General features: G+C 43.0%; 1 protein-coding gene across 5 annotated transcripts; it reads left to right on the top strand.

The window, feature by feature from the left end:
* The first annotated feature begins 1,449 nt into the window (after positions 1 to 1,449).
* On the top strand, positions 1,450 to 27,049 carry ankrd6b (ankyrin repeat domain 6b). Of its 5 annotated transcripts, XM_079180892.1 has the most exons (17): positions 1,489 to 1,583; positions 6,922 to 7,011; positions 14,398 to 14,669; positions 17,639 to 17,737; positions 20,142 to 20,240; positions 21,396 to 21,494; positions 21,681 to 21,779; positions 22,581 to 22,679; positions 23,128 to 23,226; positions 23,309 to 23,386; positions 23,516 to 23,620; positions 23,821 to 23,919; positions 24,089 to 24,247; positions 24,510 to 24,662; positions 24,834 to 24,947; positions 25,345 to 25,624; positions 25,742 to 27,049. In XM_079180892.1, the coding sequence occupies exons 3-17, from the start codon at positions 14,544 to 14,546 to the stop codon at positions 26,302 to 26,304; spliced, it is 2,271 nt and encodes a 756-aa protein (XP_079037018.1). In that variant the 5' UTR covers positions 1,489 to 1,583; positions 6,922 to 7,011; positions 14,398 to 14,543; the 3' UTR covers positions 26,305 to 27,049. The 5 variants fall into 5 exon arrangements, with proteins under 5 accessions (XP_079037021.1, XP_079037020.1, XP_079037019.1 ...); XM_079180895.1 differs by lacking the exon at positions 6,922 to 7,011 and having other exon boundaries at positions 1,450 to 1,583; positions 23,522 to 23,620; positions 25,348 to 25,624; XM_079180894.1 differs by lacking the exon at positions 6,922 to 7,011 and having other exon boundaries at positions 1,450 to 1,583; positions 23,522 to 23,620.

Here is a 27,049-nt window from a genome sequence, read left to right as displayed (position 1 = left end):
ATACAGACGGAGAAAGGGCGAGACGGAGTCACAGAGCGGGGCTGATGTCACCATCCTTGAATTAAGAAGACTTTGACATAAGTTCACATGATTGACAGTTAAAAGAAAGCAACACAATCTGACATTAACAGAATACCAATAGCTTACTTTAGTGTTGTTTTGAAAGGTGCTAACTAGAACCATGTGGGGTTCTTCGACTTGTCCCCATAGAAGCATTGAAGCACTTTTTCTTGTCATTTAGAGAATTCCACCAGCTCTTATCATGGCTTCTTCTGTGTGCCAAGCATAGACTGTTTACAAGTAGTGGACCATCATTTAGTAAATGAACATCATGCTGTAGGCTATTGAAGAAGACTTGAAACTAGAGGTTGAGACCATAAACTCATGTTTACAATGTTTACTGAGGTAATAAATCAAGAGAGAAGTAGAGTCATTTTCTCATAGACTTCTATACAACCAGAGGAGTCGCCACCTGCTGGTCAGTAGAGAGAATGCAAGTTGTAAGACACTTACGCATCGGCTTCACTCGGCAGAACCGGAGGCTGCGGTGGAATAGTCCTTTTTGCTTAGGAAGGTTCTTAGCTGAGTGAAATGACCCGGAACTATCTCAGTGGCCGCCATGATAAGAGCTTGAATTCTCTAAATGCTAAGGAAAGGTGCATCAATGCTTCCTTTATTAGCTCCTTTCGCAAAGGAAATACTGGACCTTCCTTTACGAAAGAAAAGTAGATAATCCCGCCCCAGAATTCCTCGCGGCGGTGACGAACCATTCGGCCATCCATGAAAACATACGATATCCTTATCTTATACAGGTTTAATAATTATACTCATACAGTCATAAAGTAATGAGATTCATATTGATATGAATAGACAGTGACAATCATTTAGTTTCATTTTTATATGCATTTATTTACTTCGAACATTAAATTAACAGTAAATATAGAAAAATGTCAATAAGAATCCTCAGTATACCCAGTGCGAAGTGTGTAGGCAAACTATGGTGGCCGACGCGGTAACGCGAAAACGCGAATGGCCCCACCTAGAGGCCAGTGTATCATTTGTCCGTTCTGGGCTACTGTAGAAATAAAAATGGCGGAACATACTTATTAATATTATATTACATTTATGTCAATAGAACCCTAAATGCTACACTTTTAAGTCACAGGAATATCTCTTAAAGCATCATCTGAGTTGTTTTATTATTTACACTTATGAGTTTATTTGCCAAAATCGTCAAAACACTCCATTATTAACTTAATCGGCTATAAAAACAAGCTTATTTGCGGCTCTGAAGTCGAGGGTCAGGAGAGGAAGAGGGCGTTTTTTGTCCGGAATTAATTTAATTTGAGGAGAAAGTTGAACCGAAGCTGAACTGCGTCTTCTTCCTCTCATTTCTCCGTAGTGACGGAGTCAGTCAGCGGGTCTGTTGACATGTAAATGGTACAGAGAGAGGGAGGGAGGCGGCAGGAGCGACGACAGAAGCGACCGTGTGTTTTCACTTTGTAGTTTCCTCTCACTCAACGTGCACCTCACGAGGCTGTCGGGACCAACTGACGACGCTCGAGCGACTCTTTCTCTCCCAGGTGAGTCTCTTTGATTTACGCTGTGTTTATTTTGTCGTGTTTTAGGTTCACGGTGCTTGTTTTTTGTGCTGCGTACGCACACTGGACGTGACTCTGCTGACTTGAATTACGTGCCTCGAGCGAAATCACTGTCGTATTTATTTATTTTATTTAAAAGGGACCGTTTACAGTTTAAAACATAAATGCCACCGTTTCATGCATCGTACCAGATTATAGCTTTAAAGCTAATTCGCATCTGTAGTCCCTTTTGGCAGGTCAAAACAAGGAAAGAATAACAAACAGTACAAAGGTCGAGACATAATATAAAGATATACAAAGAAGAACACACGAGACACACAATACAAAGCTACAGAACATCACAAATGTATGTTTGTCAGATAAAAGTTATAAAGACCATAAGAGTCAAGCTCAGTGAGTACAGAGTTGAGATGCGTTTAACAGACTTTTTAAGTTGGTTCTAAAGTGCTGATAGAACTGCAGCTCCTCACATCGTCAGTCAGGTTATTATTATATATATATAGACCACATCAGACCAGGTTAGACCACATCAGACCAGGTCAGACCATATTTGACCACATTAGACCAGGTCAGACCACATTAGACCAGGTCAGACCATATTAGACCACATTAGACCACATCAGCTCCTCACATCGTCAGGCAGGGTGTGATCATTGATTTCTAGGGTGGGGTATGTCCCTAGAAACTCCTTTAAACCCCAGTGAGAGGAGAGGAAGGAGTTTGTGTATATGTATATATATATATATATATACATTTTTATGGCATTTCCCTTGGAACCTCCAAAGCATATAAATGACATTTTTATGTTACATGTTTAAGTTAAAATGCTTCAGACGTCCCTTAAGAAACTTTCTGTATTTACGCGTCTGTGCCGTTCACTGTTGAATGACCTCACCAAGATATCCCCTCAGTGTTCTCATTATGATACATATATTACTGCATAATGTTCTTACAAAACGCATCACTATTTAAAGGCTGTGGTCTGATCTCAGATGGGTTCAGTGTTCAGTGTGTTTGTAAGATGTCTGGAAACAAGAATAAATTAAGCAATTACAAATTAATCAGGGCACTGGATGCATAACATGTTGCCATATCTGATGCAAATTAGGCTCCAGCCCCTAAGAAACACCACTGAAATGTGAACTAAAGTAGGCTGAAGTGGAAATCTTCTCTGCAGCTTAAGGCTTAACCTAAATATTTAATTCTCGGTATATATAATAAGGGTTCAAATTGAGGGTATTTAACAGTTATGAGCTTCTTAGGAAAGGCTGGCCAGTAATGTGTTCTAATGATAATACCTCAACTTCTACTCAGAAGGAAGAAGTGGTGGTTGTGAGCGAGTAGTGACGGAGGCGTCATTTATTTGAATGTGATTTGTTTGTGAGGCTTCAGGTGCAGCTTGGAGGGTTCTCCTTATAGTTTTATTGGTGACCTCCTCCTCTAGAGAGTGACCGAGTGAGACGATGCAAAGCTTCACTTTCAAAGGCAGGAACCGCCTATATATATATAGTAAATATATATATATATATACTGTATATACAGTAAAGTGCAAACAAGAGACATAGTAAAAACAAGTATTATAAATAAGTAATAAAACAGTAAAGAATATTAAAAAAGTAAAGAAATCCACAATAACTAAAATATATATATATATATATATATATATATATATATATACAGACAGAATAATTGTACTATTGCACAGTGTATTTATATATTTATATTTTGTGTTGTGTGGTCTACTGGGAGCAGAGCTGGTTGTGACATAAATAGTAACAATGTCAGTTAAATCTCTGGTTTACAATTCCAACATTTTTTTCCAAAAAAAGCTAAATTGGAGGTGGAAGCGTACGGGGAGGTGTAGTCATGCCATGTGTGGAGCCGATGAATCCACCCACGCAGTAGTGAGTATGTGAGTGAATACCCGTCCGTCCGTCTGCTCACGTCCCCGGGGGGGGGGCTGATTAGCGTGGCACAGTGGCTGACGAGGTCAGAGGTCACCAGGTGTATAATGGGCACATAATGGGCCTTAATGCGTTTTACAGGCTCCAGAAACTAGACACTGTGTGAGAGGCAGTTATTAGATTTGTCTGTCAGATGGTGAGATGGAGCCTCATGGGAGCATTTGTTGTCAAGTGCAAGGGAAGATGCTGAGATTTGCTAATTCCCATGATGCTTTCATTACAATATATACAAAATCTGTGATATTAATGCTGTGTTTTTAAGGAGATAATATCACTCTGGAATCAGAGAATAGCTCTGTGGTGAAAGACAAGGAGCTTGAGTCTTAAGTCTTTTGCATTGCAGGGGCTCATTGAGTGGTGCAGCGGGATACAGCCTGTACTTTGTGTGTGGGGGTTTTGGGATGGCGGGGGGGGGGGGGAATTGTTGAATGCCCTGCCTGACAGCTGACACTCGGCTCCCTCCAGCTGGAGAGGAGGCGCCATGGGCGGCTTCACCTCCTCCTAATTTGCGCATGTTTTTTGCGCAACAAGTTCTCATCCCGGCCCGTCGTGTACTGACGCTTGATTAGGACCTTTAGCGTCACTTTGCAACACACTGGGAAGTCAATTAGGGTTAGCCATCAAAAGCAGGTATAGGAAATGCATGTTTTGCCAAATCTGCAAAAGAGAAAGCCAACTAATTAGACTGAGGCAAAGTGGGAGGGGCCCGTGTGAGTTTGGTCCCTTAACGACCACATGTGGTGTTACGGTGTTGTTGTGGTAATGCATTTGCTAGCCCACGGGCGGTGACCTCATTGTGAATGTACCACTAAAAGGAGCACAAGGGGCCTTTTCTGCTCGGTGCTCCCGGACAATGAAGCAGGGCCCAGGAGGTGATTACGGCTCCCAGACTGGCAAGGGTCTTCAGAGTAGGAGGGTCTTCTTCTTTGTTGTGCAGCTGCATCCGTTTAAACACATGCTTATTCAACCAAGAGGTCCGTGTTGTACATTGCATTATCTGAAACATAACTTAGTACTTTTGAGTCGGACATTGTTCAGTGTGGCTGCAAAGACGGTTCTGTAGCTTCTGTTGGTCTCAGCAACAGTTTTCTGCAGATGAGGAGAAACCAAAAGACAGTACGGCAAAGAGTCGCTCACTACAGGAATCCCCAAAAAACTCAGGGTCACTTGTGAAACGTGGATCTCTCTGTTTATATTGTACAGGAGCGTTGATAAGATGTTCTTGTTGTAGACAGAGAACGCCTAAACAACGCTGACCTGCACACACGGTTCCTCTGGGAGCTTTACAAGACTGATTTTACAGCATTTACTCGTCCTTTGATAGAATGTGAAACTACTTTGTGACCAAAGCTGTACGTTTCATATGTATTTCTTAGCTACCTGTTGCATTTAACATGTTTTGGTTTGTTGTGGGGTTAAAACTATACTACATTACAGAACACTTTTTCTTATTCTGTGCTTTTTATACATGTTCTATATAATACTTATATTTAAACCTATGTTTTCACTACTTATGTATTCTTAACCTTTATCCGCCCAGCTTCGTTATCCTCACCCCTAGCTGTACATTGAGAGAATCAAATTCCTTGTGTATTCACACATATTTGTTCAATACTTTAGATAATTCAGATTCTATTAATATACTATTAGCCCTGGTTTTTCAAGGTAATTTAAATGCCCCCGTGTCGTACAGCAGAGTTGTACTAAAAGGCACGATATGTTGTTATTTTTAGTCTAATGTTTAGGTTGACCTCGGTACTATTTATTAAGATGGCCGTCACATCTGGATCAGCTGTCACACGGATGACAGAAGGTTTGTTTCCAGCAGTGACCTGAGGATTAACAGAGGGTCAGCCTCCCAGATGGTAGTTCACGACCAGAGACGTCCCGTTTGATGTGTGCCGTGATTTATACATGTTTGTCAATGTAAAAGATAATATTGCACGTCAAGGAAGTTGCAGTTTGAACTACATCTATTGTCTTGCACAATGTACGTCACCAACACCAACATATACGATACGTTGGGTAACTTAGCCATGTTCCATGCATGTTATTTTCCTCCTAGTACTGTGCTCTGATTGGCTAGTACTAGCAAGTACTACTGTGCTCTGATTTGCAGATTATCTGCCGACAGCAATGCGTTGTCCTACGCTGAGACAAGAGCGTGGACGAGAGTCTTTTGGATGTGGATTAAGTTGTTACATTTCACTCATTTAGGAGCTGGCTAGTTAGCCAGCTAGCTTGTTATTTCCACCATGTGTTCATGCTATACACTGGTGACAGGAAATGAGCTGATCAATGTTGTCACTTATCTGGCGATGGTAATGTGTTTGTTTGGATGAAGCATTAAGTCGTTTCATTTAGAAGCTTTGTAGCTTGCTAATTCCCCTTTCATGCTGCACTGGTTACAGAAATTGAGTTAATTTGACTCATTTAGCGACTTGGCTAGTTAGTTAGCTAACTTGCTATTTCCACTTTCTTACTTACTTTTTTGGTGCGATTACGTCTCAGTATGAAAAGGGCATTGTAGCTTCAGCCACAGACGTCTCTTACGCTACTTTTTGGGGCGTGGTCTTTTAATTTACATGTTTTCACAGTCTTATGCAAAATGTGACTTTTCTGTTACATTAACAAACACAATATATGCAATTCATGGCACAATTCTAATGGGGTAAAATAGTTATTTGACTACCGTACGTATTTTTCCCCGATATAAAGTCCCATGGTGGTCCATCAGAAGTGACAGGATTTATGTCCTGTATTCTGCTGTACTTATGTCCCATTTTGTCCACCGTGAATGCTTCATTCTCTCTGTGCTGCAGCGAGCGAGCACTGAAACAGATCTTGGGATTAGTGAGTGGGTCAAAGTATTGTTTTAATCTGGTTTTGGCTCTATGTCCCTGACTGGTGCAGCAAAGACAGATGGCTGAGTTTTGAGTGAAATCCTGACGGTGGAAGGAGGGGTTGAGGGGGGCCTTCCATTCTGACCACACTTGCTTTTCACACACACACACACACACAGACAAACACACTAAATAGTCATGTCACTGATCCCTCACATCTACAGTATGAGGGGGGAAAAGCCCTCCTGCTGGGAAAATAGCTGCGCTGTTAAGAGCAGTCGAGTTACTGAGCTGTTGGTCCTTCTGCAGTCAGATTCAGTTTGTTTTTGGTGATGTGATGCGAGAAAACATCCGCAAAAATCTGTCGCCCAGGGCCCGTTTTTATCTCACGCTGTTGGTGAAACTAGGACTTCTAAGACTATTTATGAAGCTGACTAGACTGGCTTTCAGTAAGGGACAGGGACGCACCGTCCATGTCTTATACACCTATTTCTCTCTCTGTTACTGTTGCAGCAGACCGGAAACTTGCAGGGCGGTCTTCCAGCCGTGAGACTGACTCTGCCTGTTACGATAACCTCAGCGACACCGTACGGTGACAGTCCGGTAAGAACACACAAACCGTTCAGGCTGGTCTCATCCAGCATTCGTAGCAATACCTATGAAAAGTTTTGCTGGCGGGGCGGGAGGTGGTTGGATCCAGAAAACGGCGATCTCTCAGCCAGGAGACCGTGTGAAAACAGCAGTCAACGTTGATGTTTTCGTCACGTAACTTTCGTAATTGGTGTCGACACTTCTGTGGTTATTTGAACCCAAACGACAATCTTTTCAGAAACCTAATTTAAGTAGTGTATTTGCCTAAACCTAACTGAGTTTCCTGTGAAGACGGAAGTTTATTGTGAAAAGACCGTATACACGTAACGAGCAGAGATTTAACCGTGTTGCTGGCTTTCGTAGGAAAATATATTTTTGTTAGATATCATACAAACTGTTGTATGAGGATATGTTGAACCTTTTTACAGCACTAGCTTGTTGTGCTTACCGTTATTATTACAAATATTTGTTCCTACGACAGTCCAGCAATACGTGATAATTACCACTCAGTATTTTCAAAATAAACTCCCGTCCGCTCAGTATTTTCAAAGTAAACTCCCGTCCGCTCAGTATTTTCAAAATAAACTCCCATCCGTTCAGTATTTTCAAAGTAAACTCCCGTCCGCTCAGTATTTTCAAAGTAAACTCCCGTCCGCTCAGTATTTTCAAAATAAACTCCCTTCTTCACAGGAAACAACTTATCTAGGTTTAGGCAACAAAACTGCTTAGTGAGGTTTAGGAAAAGATCGTCATTTGGGTTAAGATAACCACAGAGTGCCGTTACTGAAGTATGCAAGTTACGCAACAATTAAATCAACATAAACAAACATCGGTCATTGTAGGATATCTATGAATTACAGTGTATTATTTTTTATATGTTCACAGCTATGAATGCTTGAACCTGGTTGGTCTTGGTGGAGGCAGGTTGTACATGAATCAGCTTCTTTGTAAAGGTGTCTCCATATGTCTCTCCTGATGTGTTTTGTGTACTAACGACTACTTGCTGGTTATCGCCCTCGTGTTTACCAACAGAAAAGAGGTCTATACCATATGAGGTGAGATGAAAATAGAGTGTATCTGTGTGTTAAAGGCTCATGCAGAGCACCATGGGACTGTATAGTAACACAGGCGTACTATAATGGGGCTGTGAGTGTTCATACGAACAGAAGGAAGAGATGACCCACATAATGGAGACTGTACTGCAGGCTACTGTGTGTTCATGCTCTGCTTCAACAGATTCTGTTTTTAATGTTTCCATCCTCACATGGAGTCACGGTGCAGTGGATGTTAATTCTGTATCAAGCTGGATCTGTAGGATGTGACCTCTTGTAGAGTTTTGGTATCTAATGAGACCCCTCAGGGAATTTTTACATTTCTAAGCATGAACTGTGTGAACTGGAGCGCTTTATTTTTCAAGAGCAGTGAAAAACATATGATGTAATGTGAGAAGCTCAGGCTTGTTTCTGAGAGGGAAAGCAGTTACAAGTCTTAAAGACAATTTGAGCATTATTTCTTTGCTCCATGAATATTACCCTTAATAATACCCTGCTTTATGGTCTATTTGACTCTAAATGGACCATAATTTACTAAATAAACATCATGCTGTATTGAAGAAGACTTGAAACTAGAGATTGAGACCATAAACTCATGTTTACAATGTTTACTGAGGTAATAAATCAAGAGAGAAGTAGTCATTTTCTCATAGACTTCTATACAACCAGAGGATTCGCCCCCTGGTGGACACTAGAGAGAATGCAGCTTTAACACATGAAGCTTTGGCTTCACTTTTCAGACCTGGAGGTTGCTGCTAGCGCAGAATAGGAAGTTTCATATATTGCTGGTGAATTGTCAAATTCATTCCCCCCCCCGCTCTTCAGATAATCATTTGTAGACTGTAATCTGAAGCCAAATCTTTGGCGGGAGTAACTAACGGAAAGCAGAAAAAGTGCAACACAGCATATCTTTCCTGACGTGTCGGTTAAAGGATGTTGGTGCACGTTTTAGTGGTCAGTGACATTCCTGGCATACTTTGGATGTCCACTGCTTCCCGAGGTCTTAAAGGATGGACAGTTGACGTACTTTTGTGGAAGTTAGCAAAGCATTGGTCCCCTCGACAAAAAGCCGGGGGTTGATTTACTGCAAGGGTTAGCTAACATTGATTTATTGTATATTTTTGATAGAAATAAAAAGCCCGGCACATGTTTGCTGCTTGCATGTGATTGTGAATGAGTCAGAAAAGGTCAGAGCCGGTATGTCACTGTGAGGTTATCATGCGGGCGCCTCCCATCACAGCTGTTTCTCTGAAGGAAGCCCGTCACACCTCCAGCAGGCTGGACCGCAAGATTCAACACGTCAGCCGTCAGGGAAGTTGACCCAAACATGACGCGCTATACCTGCAACAAGATATTGTTTAAACAAATGAAGAGGCTTATTTGCACACTTTAGGCATCGTGGGATGTTAATGAGCATGATATAAGTTGACTTTAACTTATGAGATCTAATACAGAAAAGTGGGCAGAATTAGAAGTTTCCAAACCATAAATATCCCGTCTTACTCGTAGATTATATATCACAAGTGGAGATGTTTATTGTGACGTCACCCTTTGGTTTTGAAGCCTTGAGTTTGGCATTTTGGCCGTCGCCATCTTGGTATTTTGCAACCAGGAGTGACACGAGAGGGCGGAGCCAAGTACAGTAGCTGAATAATTTTGACTAAATAACGGCTAACGTCAACAGAGGTTGCATTGAGTTACATTATGATGTCTTCAAGCTCTAGTTAAAATGAGTACTGGGTAAAGATTAATTATAATGTTATCATGATAGCGTTGAAATGTAATCGTAAAAATTACGTGTTTTTGCGATCAGAAATCTGAATATTGGATAAGGCATGTTTTTATAGAGGGAATTTCGGAAAACATTTTTTACCACTTCATATATCAGAAATGACTGTCAACAGCCATACAAATATATATATTTCCTCCATGTTTTTATTAATGTAGTATAAATGAGTCTGTGAATGACATGTGAACAAACCCCTCTGTGTGAACCTTCAGCACATAGAGAGGAATGAAAGTGTAAAGTGTGTTTGGTGTGTAAGAGCTGCTGAAGTGGAGGTTTCTGGATTAGAGTCTGAGAACAAACTCATTTAGAGAAAACGCCCTTTAAAGACACGTTTAGTTCAATTACACACATTTAGAGACTCTACAGGTGAAGAGGGTCAAAACGTGAACTCACCATGAACCTTCACCAGTTCATTACTCATTACTCTTAAATGTTATGTTTAAATATGCAAATGAGGCATTGTGTAATGGTAACTTTTGGTGAATTTAGGAGAAATCTACAGACGTAAACGGACAAAAGTAGGAAAATAAACACCTAAATGTGTGTTTTAGATGTTTCTTACCACTAGTCTGAAAGAAACCGGTGTCTTTACACTTGGCCAAAGATGGTTTATTTGAGAAAACGAGGAAAGAAAATTGGCAAGGATTGCATCATTTTACACAGAAAGACCAAAAGAGAGTCCATGAACATTGTCGACTAAATAAGTTATATATCTGTTATTAGTTTAACGTTATGTTGTAGCACTTAACGGGTGTTTTTTTCAGTAGTATTAAAGTACAAACGGGCCCATTTGACCTCGTCCCAGGTAATCCGGGCTGCAGTATGAAACAAATACAACACAGCTCCACCGCGAATATATCTTCCCCTTCTTTTGTCATTTTATCACTAACATATATCAGAAAAATAAATCCTTCCCCCTCCACCGATCGGCTCCAACCACGCGGATAGTGAGCGGTGTCTCTGCATGAGAAGTTGGCAGGTTAATAAGTATTCTCCAGGGCCTCCTCCCTGAGCCATGTGAAAAGCGAGGGTTTGGCATCTTGTTGTTGTTGAACAGGAGTCCTGAGCTCCCAAAAAAAAAAAGAAAAGTTTGCACAAAAGCCCGCGTTGCCTAGCTGCATGCGAGGAGCCTCGCTGCGACTGCCAGGCCGGCTTTGTGTGCTTCGTGGTCTCCGACTGAACAGGATCTTCTGGAGAATCTACTGGAATGCAGTCAGGGAGAGAACCCCCCCCCCCCCTCTAATCTTATTCAGTGTTTGAGCTGCAGTAGGGAGCCATTCACATGTTACCATAGTGCCTCAGAACCCTTCTTCAGCTCAAGTGAATTGACCTCCGATTGGGAGGGTTTTCATGCATTCTTTGGCATTCCACTTTGTGTGGCCTGATTTCAAATTTTGAGAATGTTTCAAGGAAATGTGTTGGACTGCAGAATCATCCATTAATCCATTAGATGTGTGGACTCTTAAGATGCATCGCAGTGGGGACAATTCCACCATAACCTCGTCTTTACTGCATTTTGCTGTCGTTTAGGGCCTTTACACACTGGGGGTGTACTTGTGCGCTTTAAAGTTGAAACTCTACTCCAGTAGAACTGTACCACACAGCTGTGTTTCATGGTTGAGTTGTGATGAAGGTCTAATGTCCTGGAAGTAATCCGTCTCTCTCTCTCTCTCTCTGGATTTAGCCATGTACGTCTGCGGCGCCGACTCCGTCTTGTTGATGTCGTCCGTCCCACGTTGCCTCATTTTGTGCTGTGTGTCTAGTGATGAAACACGCCGTCATTACACGGACTGTCATCACAGATTAGACTCCAGGGATCGGATGGGATGTGCCTCTTCCTCCTCACAGTGGAGCTGTGCAATCAGTGTGTCTCTCTCACGTCCTGTGGTCGGCTCCGGTTACCAGTTTGTACGAATGGACACGAGTGACTACAAAGTCCTGATCCCTTCCTCGGCTCGTACTGCTTTTATAATATTGGTGTCCTTTTGAGATGCAAACTGGGAAATGAAGCATAAATGAGTATCTACTATAGAGATGCACTAAATGCAATTCTCTTGGCTTCTTCTTGATTTATGTTCTTGTAAGTCTGACGTTCCGGTTTAATGTCAAAGAGCTGTAATTCATAGCAAGGCTGCAGGCGAGCTTTCCTTTCACCGTCCCGAAAAAGAGTTTAAAACCGTCAAAATATTCTAAATGTTAGCTGTTAACAATGTTTAATATGTGTTTTATATATATATATATATATATATATATATATATATATATATATATATATATATATTTAAATACTTAAAATGTAGCGAAGTACAATGGTTGTGATAAATAGTACTTCGGTAAAAGTAGAATTACAGATTTTTTTAAAAAGTACACAAAAACATCTTTTTGTTCCAGCAGCAAAAGTAAATGTATTTTGTTATTTCCGCTCGTTTATGCTCTTGTGTATTTAAAGTCTTTGATGATTGTTGAAGTCATATCAACACTTCCTCACTCTGTGGAAAGCTTAACCTCAAACATTTGACAAGTTCTTCTCTTTCTGTTGTGCTTGTGTGAGGCTTAGTGAGCAGGGATTATCAGTTCTACAGCCAATAAACACCACATGGGTCAGAACATCACATCTTTTTTTACCTGAATACAACGTTTATAAAAGGACTAAAGCCTGTAATAAATGCAGGTATAGTTTGGAGTTCTCACAGCACAAATAACATGTAATAGAGGCTCTTTAATCACAGAGCCGTCCTGTCACAACATGCTCACAGCGTCTGTCTTCTCTCCGATTATTACCTGCTGCTTTTATGACTCTGGATTGATAACAGTAAAAGAATTTGACATGAAAGGAGCCCATTTACCTCCACTGAAATATTTATGATACTCCAAAGTTGACAGACTTTTCCATCTGCCTGCATATAACTGTCACCTGTCTGTGTCTTTATGGATTCATATATTGAGACTTAATTAGAGGCAGCATGCGTGGAGAGAGTACCACTATATCTTACTCAAATGATACTGATTTAAATGTTTATTTATTTTATTTATACAACCAGTTATGTTTATCCAGCTCTGTTATTTGGATAAACTGACCATAGTGGGGAACTTTCTTGCATGATATAACACATTAAAACTTAATTAAGTAACATATTAACAGCTTTTACGCTCGATCAAAGTCTCAAAATCTAGCCAGCAGCTAAACATGCATTGATTAATGTATTGAATTATTAAATTAAATTATAAAAGGGAACATTATGATGATGGTTATGTCGTTCTCATGCTCGCGTATCTCTCATAAGCTTTTGCAGCAATTTCTGGGTTGATACCATTTCTTGAACATATTCGGTGCAAAATTCAACCGTTTCTTACCTCAAATATTCAAAACCATCCCTCCAAAATACCACATTACACCGAGAACTTAAGGAGCACCATAGAAAGTTCCATGCTGTGATTTGGTGTCAAATACTTTTGACATTTGGGGATTTCTGCAGGAATTGGTTGGTGAGCACTTCTGTTGTGGAAGCTGCTCAGAAAGCCCTTTTCTTGTCACTATACCTGGGACGGCCATATATCCTCTGAATGCCCTCGGTGTTTACTCAGCGCTCGTAAAGTTTCACAAGGCTGTGATTATCCTACGGGTCACAACAGGTCATTTTATTACGGTCACATCAAGTTTAAAAAATGGTCTCCTTTACAATGAAATGGCTACAATGTGAAGAAAACGTCGTGGCACATGAAAACAGTCGAGCTCATTGGATCCACAAGAGTCTCATACCCTGGTTATGCAACTCCAAGACATGAATACAGCGATGCATTCCGGTGCATGACGACTCAATGCGTTTTAATGGTGATGAGAAATCAGGTGAGGCACGGCGGCGTTTTTTCCCTCTAGTCACTCTACCTTCCCTGCGGTTACACACCAAAACCACAGAAGTGTGTAACTGGAGAACTCATCAGACCACAGAAGTGTGTCTGTGCTGTCAGTGGTGGTTACCGACTGTTTCATGGTGTCACATATTAAGTGTGAAAGGCTCGATTCACACACAACAATGTTCAGAGCTATACATACATAAATGTAAGAATATGTAACTCACTTTTAGTTTTCAAAAGAGTGGTTTATAAAGCGTTTTTGGGGGGTTACAAGTGTGAATGATTTTTATTTTATTCTTTTCTTTTGTTGAGGGTAGCTTAAATTGATACAAATGTAATATATATATATATATATGTTTCTGCCTGTGCCTTTTCAGTCATAAAGTATACTAGATTGTATAGAAGCTACACTATTTACTTGTTCGTGATGGCTGATTAAAATACTACTACTACTACTACTACTACTACTACTACTACTACTACTAAATACTACAGCAGCACTCAATGTGTGACTGAATACAAACCCTCTTTTTGGCCCTGGTTTTGGGATTATTTCTGTGCACATGATCCCACGAGGACTGTACATGTGTGTAACAACCTGGACAGTCGGGATGTCGGCCCCGTCTTCCTGTTTGCCAGCACTACGAGCGGAGCACATGCTGGCTTGTTTTTCACTCCATGTGTTTCCTGTTCTCTTCCCAGCAGCGGAGAGGAGGATGAAGGGCAGGAATCCTGGCAGTTTGTGGAGTTTCTAAGCAAACAGAAGAAGAAGAAGAAGCAGCACTGGCAGCCTCTCCAGCTCCACGTCTGTTTGACGCCTCTGTCTGCAGCACCACTCGCCCTGCTTCATGAGCCAGCAGGATGCGGCTGAGGTCCTCGCACTCTCCGAGCGCCTCCTCGTAGCTTCGCACAAGGGGCAAGCCGACAATGTGGTCCAGCTCATCAACAAGGGCGCCAAAGTAGCCGTCACCAAGGTGAGCGAGCGGTCCTGAGTCTGAACCCGTCGGCCCGAATCCGCTCCAAAGCTTCATCTCTCTGTTCACGGCCTGTTTAACGGTGTCTGCGTCCTTAGGGTGTCGATTCACATCCCATTGTGTCACTGAGTTGTGTGACTCATAGATGTGGTTTTTAGTGTGGCCCAATTGCTTTCACTGCAAAGCTGTGAGCTTCCAGAAAAATGTCACGATATCATCAGATGTGTTCAGTCAGTGTGTCGTCACCGTTTCCTCTGGATTCAAATAGAAGCAGAACGGAGCATGAAAGGCTTAGCGCTGCTAACGTGTGAACACAACCCCGTCGTGTTCTTACTAATGAAAATGATTTCAGCAGCTTCACTCAGTCAGGGGAATGATGGCGTCAGTGTAAAAGGGTTTTGAGTGTGATCCATTGTGTGTGGGAGTCACACAGAGGATGAAGACACCTCCTCTTAAATACACTGTGGGTGTTCGAGGGGAGGAGATATTAAGAAATAGGATCATTTCCTCATACTTTAATACGAGAAGTCGCCCCCTGATGGACGGTACAAAGAATGCAAACAAAAAAATGTAACTATTAACGTACATTTTGTCCCCAAAAGGAAGGCGAGTCCTCAATTTGACTGTTCTTCATCTTCATCTTCTTCCATCGTCTATTAGCCTCCAGAGACACAGTAACAACAGGTCTGTTGTGCTGCAGCTTTCCTATATTTAGGAAATCATTTAGGTTTCAGGCACACATTTAAAATCATTAGTTCCTTGGTATTTTTATTCTCTATGTGAAATACCTGAAATGAAAAGACAGCCACAACAACATGACGTGTGCTGCTGCTCGCTCTGATGATTTAGTCTCCACCAGCTGTATTTGGGTATTTTGGCAGGTTGCCATCGTGAAAACTTAATCCCGGATAAAGGGGGCAGAGTTTCATACGAAACATTCCTCTGCTCAGGAAGCGGACTGTAGGAATAGTTTTCAGAAGGCTAATGCGATGAATGGATCGAGAAAGAAAACGGGGAAAAGGATAAAACGGGGAGTTCAGTGAGGTTAAAGGAGAGAGTGAGGAGACGAGGGTTTAGAGTCCTGGTAATTACTGGGATCACAATCTGAAGAGGTTGAGAGGTTTTTGAGACTCTTTTGTCTCCCATCACTTACATCGGAACCGCTTTGGGAGGAGATCCCTTTACATTTAGACATGTCGTATTATTTTTAAGATGGACTTTAAAAGTTGTGAAGCTCCCTTTTAACTCTTTCCCTGACCTGCTGTTACAGTGGACGAATGAAAGAATAGAATAGTGAAAGGTTTAAGGACAATTTGCAGTTTATTTCCTTGATTAATTGATTAATAGTCGTGGTTCTTGGAGCCCAAGGTAACGTCTTTAAATATATTGCCCAACAGTCCGACATTCAGTTAATAATACAAAACAGAAAATCCTCGTACTGGAGCAGCTGGACCCACGTTTTGTATTTATACTTGAAAAACAACTGAAACAATTATTCATTTATCAAAGTCTTATACGGCCGGTCCACTAACAGACTCCATGTAGTTGAGGAGTGATTATTCTTTGTAGATCAGTGTGCTTCGCTGGGATTTGGATGAATTTATTCGGTAACTCTGTGTTGTTCTCCGTTGTAACGATGAAGAGCTCCGAGGTTATTACAGCTCTGATTTGCACCTCATCTCCGTCACACAAGCCAACACATCTTTAAGATGAAAGATAAGATTCATTGATCCCCAGCAGGGAGAGTCTGCTTCAGCAGCACGACGACGGCAAAACGTACAGATAAAGTCAAATGCATAACTAAAAAGAGGAATGTAACTACGTATACAAGAGCATTTGGAGACAAAAAGTACGAGGTAAAGTGACACCCAACGTACCGACTGCCTCTGAAAGAACCAACCCACAATCCCTCAGTCAGTGTGGAGACAACAGAGGCTCCCCGCTGGCCTCGGGCCTGCTGTTTACCCGAGCTCGGCTGGTGGCTCCTCTCCAAGTGTAACTCAATCTGAGGACCACGTAAATACAGAGCAGACCAGAGCCGCGCCCAAACAAAGCACGAACCCTCCTAGCGCTGAGATAATACCAGGGGGTGTAATGCGGCTTACGCTGGTGTGTGGGAACAGTAATTAAACTGTGTTTGCTCGGTAAAATGACAGATTAACAGAGATCACCTGGCTCTGGTGTTTGAAGTCTGAACGGTTACCTGCATGCAGACATCCTGCGCCCTCATTCTTCTGGATACAGTTCGTTATTTTGGATGTAATGTTCAGGATGTGTTCAGAGCTTTTGTCCTAATCCTCCCAACGAGTGTTATGTTTATATAATTATCATACACGTATATGTAAGAAGGAATTTCCCTTTGTTGAAGTTCCTGTTGTCCTCACACACTTCCTGGTTGTGTACGTAGCATCACTGATGTAGCATTACATACGTGTGTGTGTGTCCTTCAATAATTACTTCATAACAGACGATTCGGAAACCAAATAATTATTTGCAATTAATATAATTAAAGAGGAAGAAGAATTTAAATAAATCTAAACTTGTCGATGTGCCCACATTTTTGCACAATAATTCTGCAGCTTATTTTCTTCATTAATCAATTGATGTTTTTGAATATATATATATTTGAACACTCAGTGTACAACCTTTGTGCCTCGGCCCACTGATCCCAGAGCTGATCCTCGACTCCGCTAACATGAACAGCTGTTTAGATTGTGCACGATTATCTTAAACCACGGATTACGTATCTGTTTGTTTTCGGTCGACTCGTTACCGAGATGGATTGTCCTCTGAAGCAGATTGTCTTCAGCCGCACCGCCGGCAGCGATATCTGACTCACTGGATCGTAATGCTGTGCGTTATTTACTCGACTTTGTTTGCTCCTGCTCGGGAGTTACTGTGCTTCTGTTGTGTTCCCTCTGGTGTGTTGTTCACTGGGCTTTGTGTGTGTGTGTGTGTTGTGTCCACAGTATGGCAGGAGCCCCCTGCACTTGGCCGCCTACAAAGGCCACGTTGAGGTGGTGCGTGTCCTGCTCAAAGCTGGCTGCGACCTGGACATCGAAGACGACGTGAGTAGATCCACCCGCCCGTCCGCTGCGTCGGCCATCTTTCCACTTCCAGCTCTCGCACCGCAGTCCTGAGTAGATTGCTTATCTTTTTTTGCTTTCAGTTTTGTTTTACTGGAATTTATATTTTAGATATTTCTTCACACTGTAGTCTAACGACGTCCAGTGGCCTTGAGTGGGACCCTCTGGACTGTCCACTTGTGGGGTTGCCCTCAGGATGCAGGTCCCCCTTTCCTACAGATAGTGAAAAGCCAGATGTGTGGCATTGCCAAACTCACTCTCTGTGGTCAATGAGCTCCGCAACAGGCTGCAGTACGTCCTCCAGGACTGGAGGGAGCAGGAGGTGCAGACTGAGTCAGGAGGAGGAGGAGGAGGTGGAGGAGGAGGAGGAGGAGGAGAGAAGACAGTGGAGGAGGGCTGGGAAAGAGCCTGAAGGATCAGGGACAGTGAAGGAGGTTAGCCAAAAACTGATCCCACTGAGTCAGCGGAAATCTGCCCCCTCCCCCATTTTACCTTCCCTGAACAAACTCCACTCCTCCACCGCTGCTGCTGCTGCTGCTGCTGCTGGGCTCACTTCTTATCTATCCTTGGAATGACCCTCTTCCTCTTCTCCCTCCTCCTCTTCCTCCTCCTCCTCCTCCTCCCCCATCTCTCGTGGAAGTCATTGCTCTTTCTTCCAGCGCTCTCATGTCAAACCTGTCCACTCACCACTAATCTGCTCTGTGTGCTGAATTGAATGGGCTGAGCATATACATGTGAGCTTAATCTTCCCTGGGACTGTATGTCACCGCTGTCACGGTTATACAAACCACTCTGGACTCCAAACAGCAGACGGAGCTGTTTGAGGTGACCGGCTGTGGTTTGTATAACTGCTATTTGGGACCATATTAACACCATTACTGCTCGAGTCAGTAATAACTCTGCTGAGCTTATTGAAAAGGAGCTTGTCCACAAACAGGGATAGATGGTTTTGGGGAATTTTGTACTATTTTGAATTAATGTTAATATTAGTACAGATGTTTATGTGATGAAGTAACTCTGTGGATGGAGGGTTTATTATTTAATATTCTCTAGTTTATCTAAATTGTTCTGTGGTGTTATGTTTGATCCACTGTCATCAATGATACATGATGTATAGCCGTTAAACTATCGACTTCATAAGTGTGTCAAGTTGCATTTATTTTGAGCAGAACATGCAGTAAATACACAAAGGATCATTTCACAGGTTATTCTTTTAACCTGCAGAGACATAAAGGTCTCTGCAGGTTACCTTTATGAGAGACATAAAGGTTTGGTAAATCCAGGAGTTTACCAAACAAAATTCCCCAAAATCAAACTATCTCCTTTTTAAAGGAATAGTTCAACATATTTAGGAAAGAGAAACCCTGTTTGTGGTCTTTTCAAGAGTGAGATTAGAGGATCAAGATAAAGCTCCGATTGGTTAAATACGGACCTGGTTAGCTTAGCTTAGCATAAAGACTGGAAGCAGGGGGGAAACAGCTAGCCAGACGCACCTCCAAAGGGCGCTTTCACAAGCCAAGCGGAGCTAGTTTCTCACTGATTTCTGACTTTATGCTAAGCTAAGCTAAGCTAAGCTAACCAGGTCCAGCTTCACACAGACATGAGATTAAGTGGATTTCCATCGACCTGTTTTTATGCACATTTCCAATTCGCTTACACAAAGTGTTATTTTAAAAAAAAAGTCTTAAACATGGCAAACACTGCACTGCATGTGGATGTAAACTTGAGCTCAACTCACTCTCAGAAAAAGCAAACAAATGAGTATTTCCCAAAATGTTGAAATCCTTTATTCGTGTGTTGAGACTTCATGAATCTGTGAATGAAGACGTGTACAGCAGCTACTCTGTGGAGAGGTTCACAGGTGTATTTCTTTTGAGCAGTCCTAATACTGATCCTATTAAGAGTCAGTAATCTAGCTAAGTTTAAACTGTAATCACTGACACACATCCACGCATGTGTTTTTACTGCTCAGAGTCAGCAGCAATAAAAACTAACTCCTCCAAAACTAAGTTATTCCTTTATCCATCAAATGTTCTTTATGCGGCACCTTTCAAGTGTTTTACAAATGATTGACGAGACGAAAACAAGACTATCCCGCCACCTGTGATTGGTGAGAACTTTTCAACAATTATTGTCGGAAATATTACAATTTTGTATAAGATTTATAGATCTCGAGGGCATGAATATGACTCTGCAAGAACACAACGTTGTGATGATGGAATATCTTTTCTATGGATGGATGCTGGTTTTCTTGACCTGTTGCGGAGTGTTTCTTGCCACTGTATCGTTAGTCAGTGTGTGTGTGTGTGTGTGCTTGTGTGTGTGTGTGTGTGTGTGTGTGTGTGTGTGTGTGTGTGTGTGTGTGTGTGTGTGTTTCTATTGGCAGGGGGAGCAGACAGCGTTACAACGGGCCGCCATGGTTGGAAACAGCGACGTCATCAACGCTCTCATCCAGGAAGGGTGTGCACTGGACAGACAGGACAAGGTGAGGATCAAAATACACACACACACACACACACAGAGGCGCACACACACGCACACACACACACACACAGAGGCACATTGGGGTCTTTAAAGCCAGAATGACTGCATTAAAGCATGTGATAATCATAGAGAAACCAGTGGGCCTGTAATCTGCTTAGCCTCATTCCCTCATGAAGAGTAGAGTAGTGTGTTTAGAGGAAGTGAATATCGTGCATTAATAAAAGTGTATTTAAGTAGAAACTTAACTTTAGATTAGATTGTTTATTAGCTGCTCGACAGGCCGGTGGAATTAGTTTTGAGTGCATTTTGCTCTTTTCTGCAGCACAAACGGACATTAGACAGTCATGGTGATGCAGTCGGTGGTGTGTGTGTTTTTAAGTGGGCTCGTATGAGGTGCTCTGCGGTTGCTTTCTGTTTGGGAACTGAAGCTGTTATCTTCGCTCTCTTGAAAGCCACCAGACTGCTTTCACTAAAACAACTGTCCTTGAGTTTCTGGTCCACCGCTGCCTCCGTTGATTACTGTGTTTGGGTTATTTGGGTTGTGCTAACCGTGACTGGGTCAGGAGATGTTATGTCTGCTGTACATTTTTGAGCCACATGATAATTGTATTCTACTTATAACATTGACTCTAATATGACAGGCTAGGTTTGTTCTACTGATGAGAGGGAAATAAGGAGAGCCTGTTAACTTTGATTTGGTCTCATTTAATAAGTGTATATGTTTACAATAACAGAGTATCAAATGTACATCTTTGTGCTTTGTTGCTGGTAGTCCTGTCTGTTAGTCTAAACTCCGTCTACTGTAAGTAATACACTGACTCATGAGTACCTCATTCAACCCCACTTTAAAACATCCAAACTATCCTTTAATGGTAAAATAATCCAGCCAGTATTACCATGCACGCTTTGATTAAGCCCCTTTTCCACATAAATCCTTTACAGTTGGCTCATTTTGGATGATCGCTCTGAAATGCAAACACATTTCACAAAGTACATGTAAAACATTATCACATTTTGTCAGGGTTTATGAAAATATCAGGAGAAAAGACGTGTAGACGGAGCCATCATCCATGTACTTCTTCATGGGTTGATATCATAGAGTTATGAAGAGAATCTCCATGAGTGGAAGTATCCTGAAGCCTTTTTGTCTCGTCAGGATGGTAACACAGCTCTGCACGAGGTGTCCTGGCACGGATTCAGCCAGTCGGTCAAAGTGCTGGTGAAGGCCGGAGCCAACGCTCACGCCAAAAACAAGGTGATGGTGCTGCAAAGTTCTCACCTTTCAACCAGCTGTGAACTGTGTAGAACTGCTTCAGCAGCGGTTCAGGGCTTTCTGTTGACTTATTGAACTGCGGCGCTTCTGCATTGTCATTTTGTAATGTTACTTTCAGAGCAGAAGTGTGATTTCTTTGTTTAGCGTCACTGACTTTGTGTTTTGCAGGCAGGAAACACAGCGCTCCACCTTGCTTGTCAGAACGGTCACGCTCAGAGCTCCAAGGTTCTGCTCCTGGGAGGCTCCAGGCCCGACAACAAGAACCATGTAAGTCTCCAGTGAGCGTTCGCTCTCCACCTCTGGAACCCTTTGTCCACATCGTAACCCCCCAACAGCAGGCAACGTTTGAGACTAACGAGTTTCACATTTAGCAGCTGAAGAGCAAGATGCTTTTCTTTGGAGTTGGTGGAGACTAAAGCAGATCTAAAGGGAGTAAATGTTGGACTTTCATCAGGTGGACGGAGATATGACTCATAATAATTCCTCCTGTGGCTCCTTGTTTGCATTTACCTTTAAAACTTTATGTCAGAAGTTGTGTTTACAGCTTGTTGCACAGTGGTAGAAAAAGAGCAGTGCAGCATTTAATATCAACTTTCCGGTGAACACACTGATTCCTTCATTTTAGATCCACCTGTTACTGTTTCTTTATCTCACACTTCCTTCATGTAAAATGCTCTTTAAAAACAAACTTGCAGCGTGACTTCTTCCTCACACGCTCACATTTATCTACCTTCTATCATCCAAAAATACAAAGACAAAGCGCAGTGTTTCTATTCTTCCTCGGTGTCTATACCACCCAAGCGCAAGGCGCCCTCTAGCGGCCTGGATGGGACATTGCAGTGTAGTGACTTAATATGCGATGACATTTACTGAGTGATTAACTGAATTAAAAATAAACAATAGGCTTGTCTATTATTGCTTGCAATATTTCTACCCATTTTATTTAATTTTTTTTAATTTCATTTTGCATGGCCCTCACAAAGAACTCAAATTAGTTTTGGCATTCTGCTGCGACATTTCATTTTGAAATGAAATTCTTTGTAAAATTGCTAAATGTGTGTTTTCCAGGCGGGGGATACGTGTCTGCACGTGGCGGCTCGCTACAACCACGTGGCTGTGATCCGCATCTTGCTGGGAGCCTTTTGCTCCGTGTCGGAGAAAAACCTGGTGAGTTCAAATTGATTCAGTAACTGCACACTGAAGCGTGTTGTTTTATTCTGTAAACCTAATGACTCTACTGTGATGACACACATCCATTCTGGTGTTAATAGTGACAACTCCTACAAAATGTGAAGTCGTTTAACAGTTAAAAATGGCTCAAAATACCATCTACTCTTTTAAAGCAGCCCTAATCTTGCAAGGCCAATAGAAGGACAAAGTCCCTCCCCTTCCGCTTGATCACAATGGGACCTTTATTGTGGAACAAATATGTGTGGTAGTCAATAGCGAGATGTTTGTCAATTTAAAAGATAATTTTGCAAGCCAAGAAAATCTAATTTTGACGTTTCTTGGCAAACGTTTTAGTAACTAAGTTTGTAAATACATAGTTATAAGTATGCATATTTATGGTAATACTTAATTCATATTATATCTTGTTGTGTGTGTGTGTGTGCAGGCTGGCGACACGCCGCTGCACGTTGCTGCTGCTCTGAATCATAAGAAGACGGTGCGTCTGCTGCTGGAGGCCGGAGCAGACAGCCACGTCTGCAACAAGGTGAGTTCCTGCAGCCTCTTTCCACGTCGTTAATGCTCAGAAGAAGTGTTTGTGTGCTAATTTACTGTTTGTGTGTGTGCAGGCGGGTCAAACAGCTCTGGTCCAGGCCAGAGAACACAACAACCCAGACGTGGCTCTTCTGCTGACCAAAGCTCCTCAGGTAACACCAGCACAGGCAGCTGTAAAACAATACTCGTACATAGAGATTCATTTCTGTGCTCCTACTACATACTAGTTCATTACATATATGAGTCGTCAGTCATTTTGTTTCCTGTGTGTGTGTGTGAAGGTGCAGAGTTTTGTGCGTGGCAGGAGTGCGAGGAAGAGGAGAGAGAAGCTGAAGGCGGAGGGCAGAGCTCAGTCTGTGCCCAGAGATGAGGTGCTGCACCGTAAGGTAAACGCTGCTCCGTTGTGTCAAAGCAAGTTTACATTATTGTGTTTGTAGTTTAAGTTGCTTAAATAAGGGAAAGGAAAGGGGTGAGAAAAAACCTTAAAACCTTGAAAGAACAGAACGATATTTACAAGGGAAAACTTTAGTTTTTAGAGCTTGCTCTTGTAATATTCATACATTAATTAATATTATGTTCCCTGCAGGACAGTGCAGCAGATGACACCCAGAGCAGTGACCGAGCCGCCTGCAAACACGCTGAGATCACCGAGTCGAACACAAAGAACAGGAAGCAGAAAGAGAAAGTAGGTCCCTGAACTCACCTCAGTTAGAACAAACACACTTGAATCCGTACTGATGTAAGAAAAAGGAGCGCGCACCGTTTGCTAGTCGAAGTTCTGGACAGCAGAAGACAAAACGAGTAGCGCTCGTTGAGATGGAATAATTAACCTCGGGGTGCTGCTGATGTTTCAGCCGTCTTTGTCCGACCCGCTCCGCCGCAGAGAGACCAGGACCAGCGACGGCTTCCACAAGAGGAAATGCAAACCGCGAGGAGCCAACATCCCTCCACACAACTACAAGGCCTATCAGCTCTACACGCTGTACCGCGGCAAGGACGGCAAGATCATGCAGGTAAGTGCTCAAACCGTCGGTCCAGTGTGTGCATCTGTGTGTCTGTCCACGGCTGATCTTTTTTGTAAAAAAAACTACAAAAAACATTGGTAAATACATTTTGTGTAAACTTAACTGTCATTTTACCAGCTGAAGGTGTTACTGTGGCCCCATAGTAAATATGCTATTTGACAAAAATGTGTAAAAGACGAGATACATGTGTCAGCCAGTCCAGAGCTGGTCTTTGCTGGACATGTTGTTCATGCTTGCGGTGTGTTTTCAGGCTCCTCTGAGCGGCTGCCGCTGTGAACCTCTCATCAGTAAACTGGAGAACCAGCTGGAGGCCACCAAAGAGGAGATGAAGACTGAAATCCACACTGTCCAAGACCTGATGAACAGCAAGCTGGGCCAGCTGGACCGCAAGAACAAACACCAGGTGCCGTACACATGCTACATGCTACATGCTAATGTCGGGGCCACACGTGACGGCTGCCTCGCAGAACTTCTGCGTCTCTCACACGACAAATTGGTCAACCTCTAATATTTACACAATGATATTTTATTTTATTCTCGAGATGTGTGCGACTTGTGTGCTTTTTCCCGTCAGATCCGAGCTCTCGATAAGATGACGGTGGAGCGAGTGTCCGCTGAGAGGACCGAGTGTCTGCAGAGGATCGAGCAGCGGGCCCTGCAGGAGCGGCTGGAGGCAGAGAAGAGACAGGTAACGCCAACGGCCAATCACAGGCTCTGCAGCTGATGAAGTCATCGCTGAGGTCATCACGCGGCACGATGCGTTTGTATACCTCTGTATTTAGGTTGCAAGGTATCGTTCTAGTGATGTCCAGATGGTTTTACTTGAACGTTTTCTCTGAGATCTCGGCCTGTTTTCTATTACAACAAAATGAAAGTAAAATAAACATATGCTGTACAAAATTCAAGCCCATCGTGTCTTCGGGGCTGAAGGATTCAAGGCTAATTTAGCTGATAATATGGCCGACATTTCACTAGCTTTGAGCACCAAGCATCATTGATGTGAACACAGTCTGGAGTCCTGCTCTCTCTCTTTACGTGAACCCATATGGACTCTTGTGTGTGTGTGGTTGTATCGGCCCTTTAAGCAGGCGTCCCTGGTCAGCGAGCTGAAGAGCTGGTGTCTGTCCAAGCTGCACAGCATGGACCTTCGTTTCACAGGAGACCCCGGCAGCACCGAGCTGCGGCGCTCCTCCTCTGTGGCCGAGGGCCTGAACGAGTCCGACGGAGCCGACGGAGCCGGCTTCACTGTGCCGCCCTCTGGCCAGGGAGGCAGCTCCCAGTGCCTGGAGCTCCACGACAGTCCCAGTGCGGCGGAGGGCGGCTCAGCCAACCACTACTTTGTGGTTCATGTGGAGAGCTCTCCAGGTAACGCCTCCACAATTGCCTTGTTCATGATTCAGAGTCGCTGCAGGCTAATAATAAAGAGTACTTGCTGTGTAACTATAATGTGAAATCGTTGGATCTCTTCTGAACATTTAACAGATGGGGATAAGGCTCATAATGCAGAGGTCTCCTCTCCTGCAGCAGCCAAGAGCCCGCTGTCGTCTGTCCAGGTAGTTCGGCCCAAGGAGCGTCCCGGGATCTGCGCTGACACCCAGAGGAAGAACCAGGACCTGCAGGACATGGACACGGAGTACGGGGCCAGGGGGGGCAGGACTTACAGATCCAGCAGCCTGTCTCCGGCCACAGAGCGCCGCGGCAGAACTGAAGCCGGGCTCAGAGGGAAACACCACAAAAAGCACTCCCAGGCCAGGACTAAGTCCAGAGGGACCACAGGGGCCCGGACTCTGGAGGTCTTCGGAGACCAGCCCAGTGAACCCTCCTTTGCTCAGGAGAGGGACAACATGCACGCTCAGGAGGTGACCCAGTACTTCTTCGAGGCGGTGTCGGCGCAGATGGAGCGCTGGTACGAGAGGAAGGTGCAGGAGGCTCGCTGGCAGGCCGACCGGAGGGCTCAGGCCGACCGAGCCGCTCTGATGGAGCGGATCACGTACCTGGAGGACGAGCTGCACACGCTCAGGACTAACAGACACGACGACTGCTGACACACACACACACACACACACACACACACACACACACACACTGCCAGGCTGCATAACAAAGTCCATGTGAGGTTTCACCATCTTTGTCATCGGATCGTAGTTGTTGATGGAGGGAATTACAGTAACATAAGCTTTTTGTTGATACCTGCATGTTGACAGAGGAACAACCTCCTGCTTATTTATGAGAATGTAACTGAACTAATACTGTAAATAACCCCTGAAGGTTTTTAGTTGTTTTTTTTAGCAGACTGGCTTTCTGTAATTGTTACGCATCTGTTCATTCTTCTGGTTTGTGGCCGAGGATTTCTACTACAGCCGACACACTAGACGATTAGAGGATCAATTAGTTGATCAAAAGAAAAGTCTCTGTTGTTGTTTTCTTTGTTTTTGAAGCAAAAACGTCATAAAGTCTGATTGCAGTTCCTTCAATGTGAGGATTTGCCCTTTTCTTTTTGCTATTTTCTGACTTTTTAAAGACTAAAAGATGAAGTTTCTGCCTTGTCGACCCCGAACGCCCTAACCCTGAACAGTTGAATGTATACGGTAGCTTCCAGAATGCCGACGTCTTGCCACGCTTGTCTACCAGTAAATGTACCGACGTTAAAGATGAACTCTGTCGTGTTGCATGAAGAAAGCTCAGAGTTGTGTTGCAGGTTGTGTTGCAGGTTTTGTTGTTTGATGTAGTGACTGTCCACTCATACATGCTGGTTACAGACATGGATATGAATAATGCACTCTGTATGAT

Source organism: Pholis gunnellus (genome assembly GCF_910591455.1).
Source record: "Pholis gunnellus genome assembly, chromosome: 19".
NCBI classification, from domain to species: Eukaryota; Metazoa; Chordata; class Actinopteri; order Perciformes; family Pholidae; genus Pholis; species Pholis gunnellus.
The sequence above is the reverse complement of the archived record's forward strand: the minus strand, read 5'-3'. Positions and strand labels throughout refer to the sequence as shown.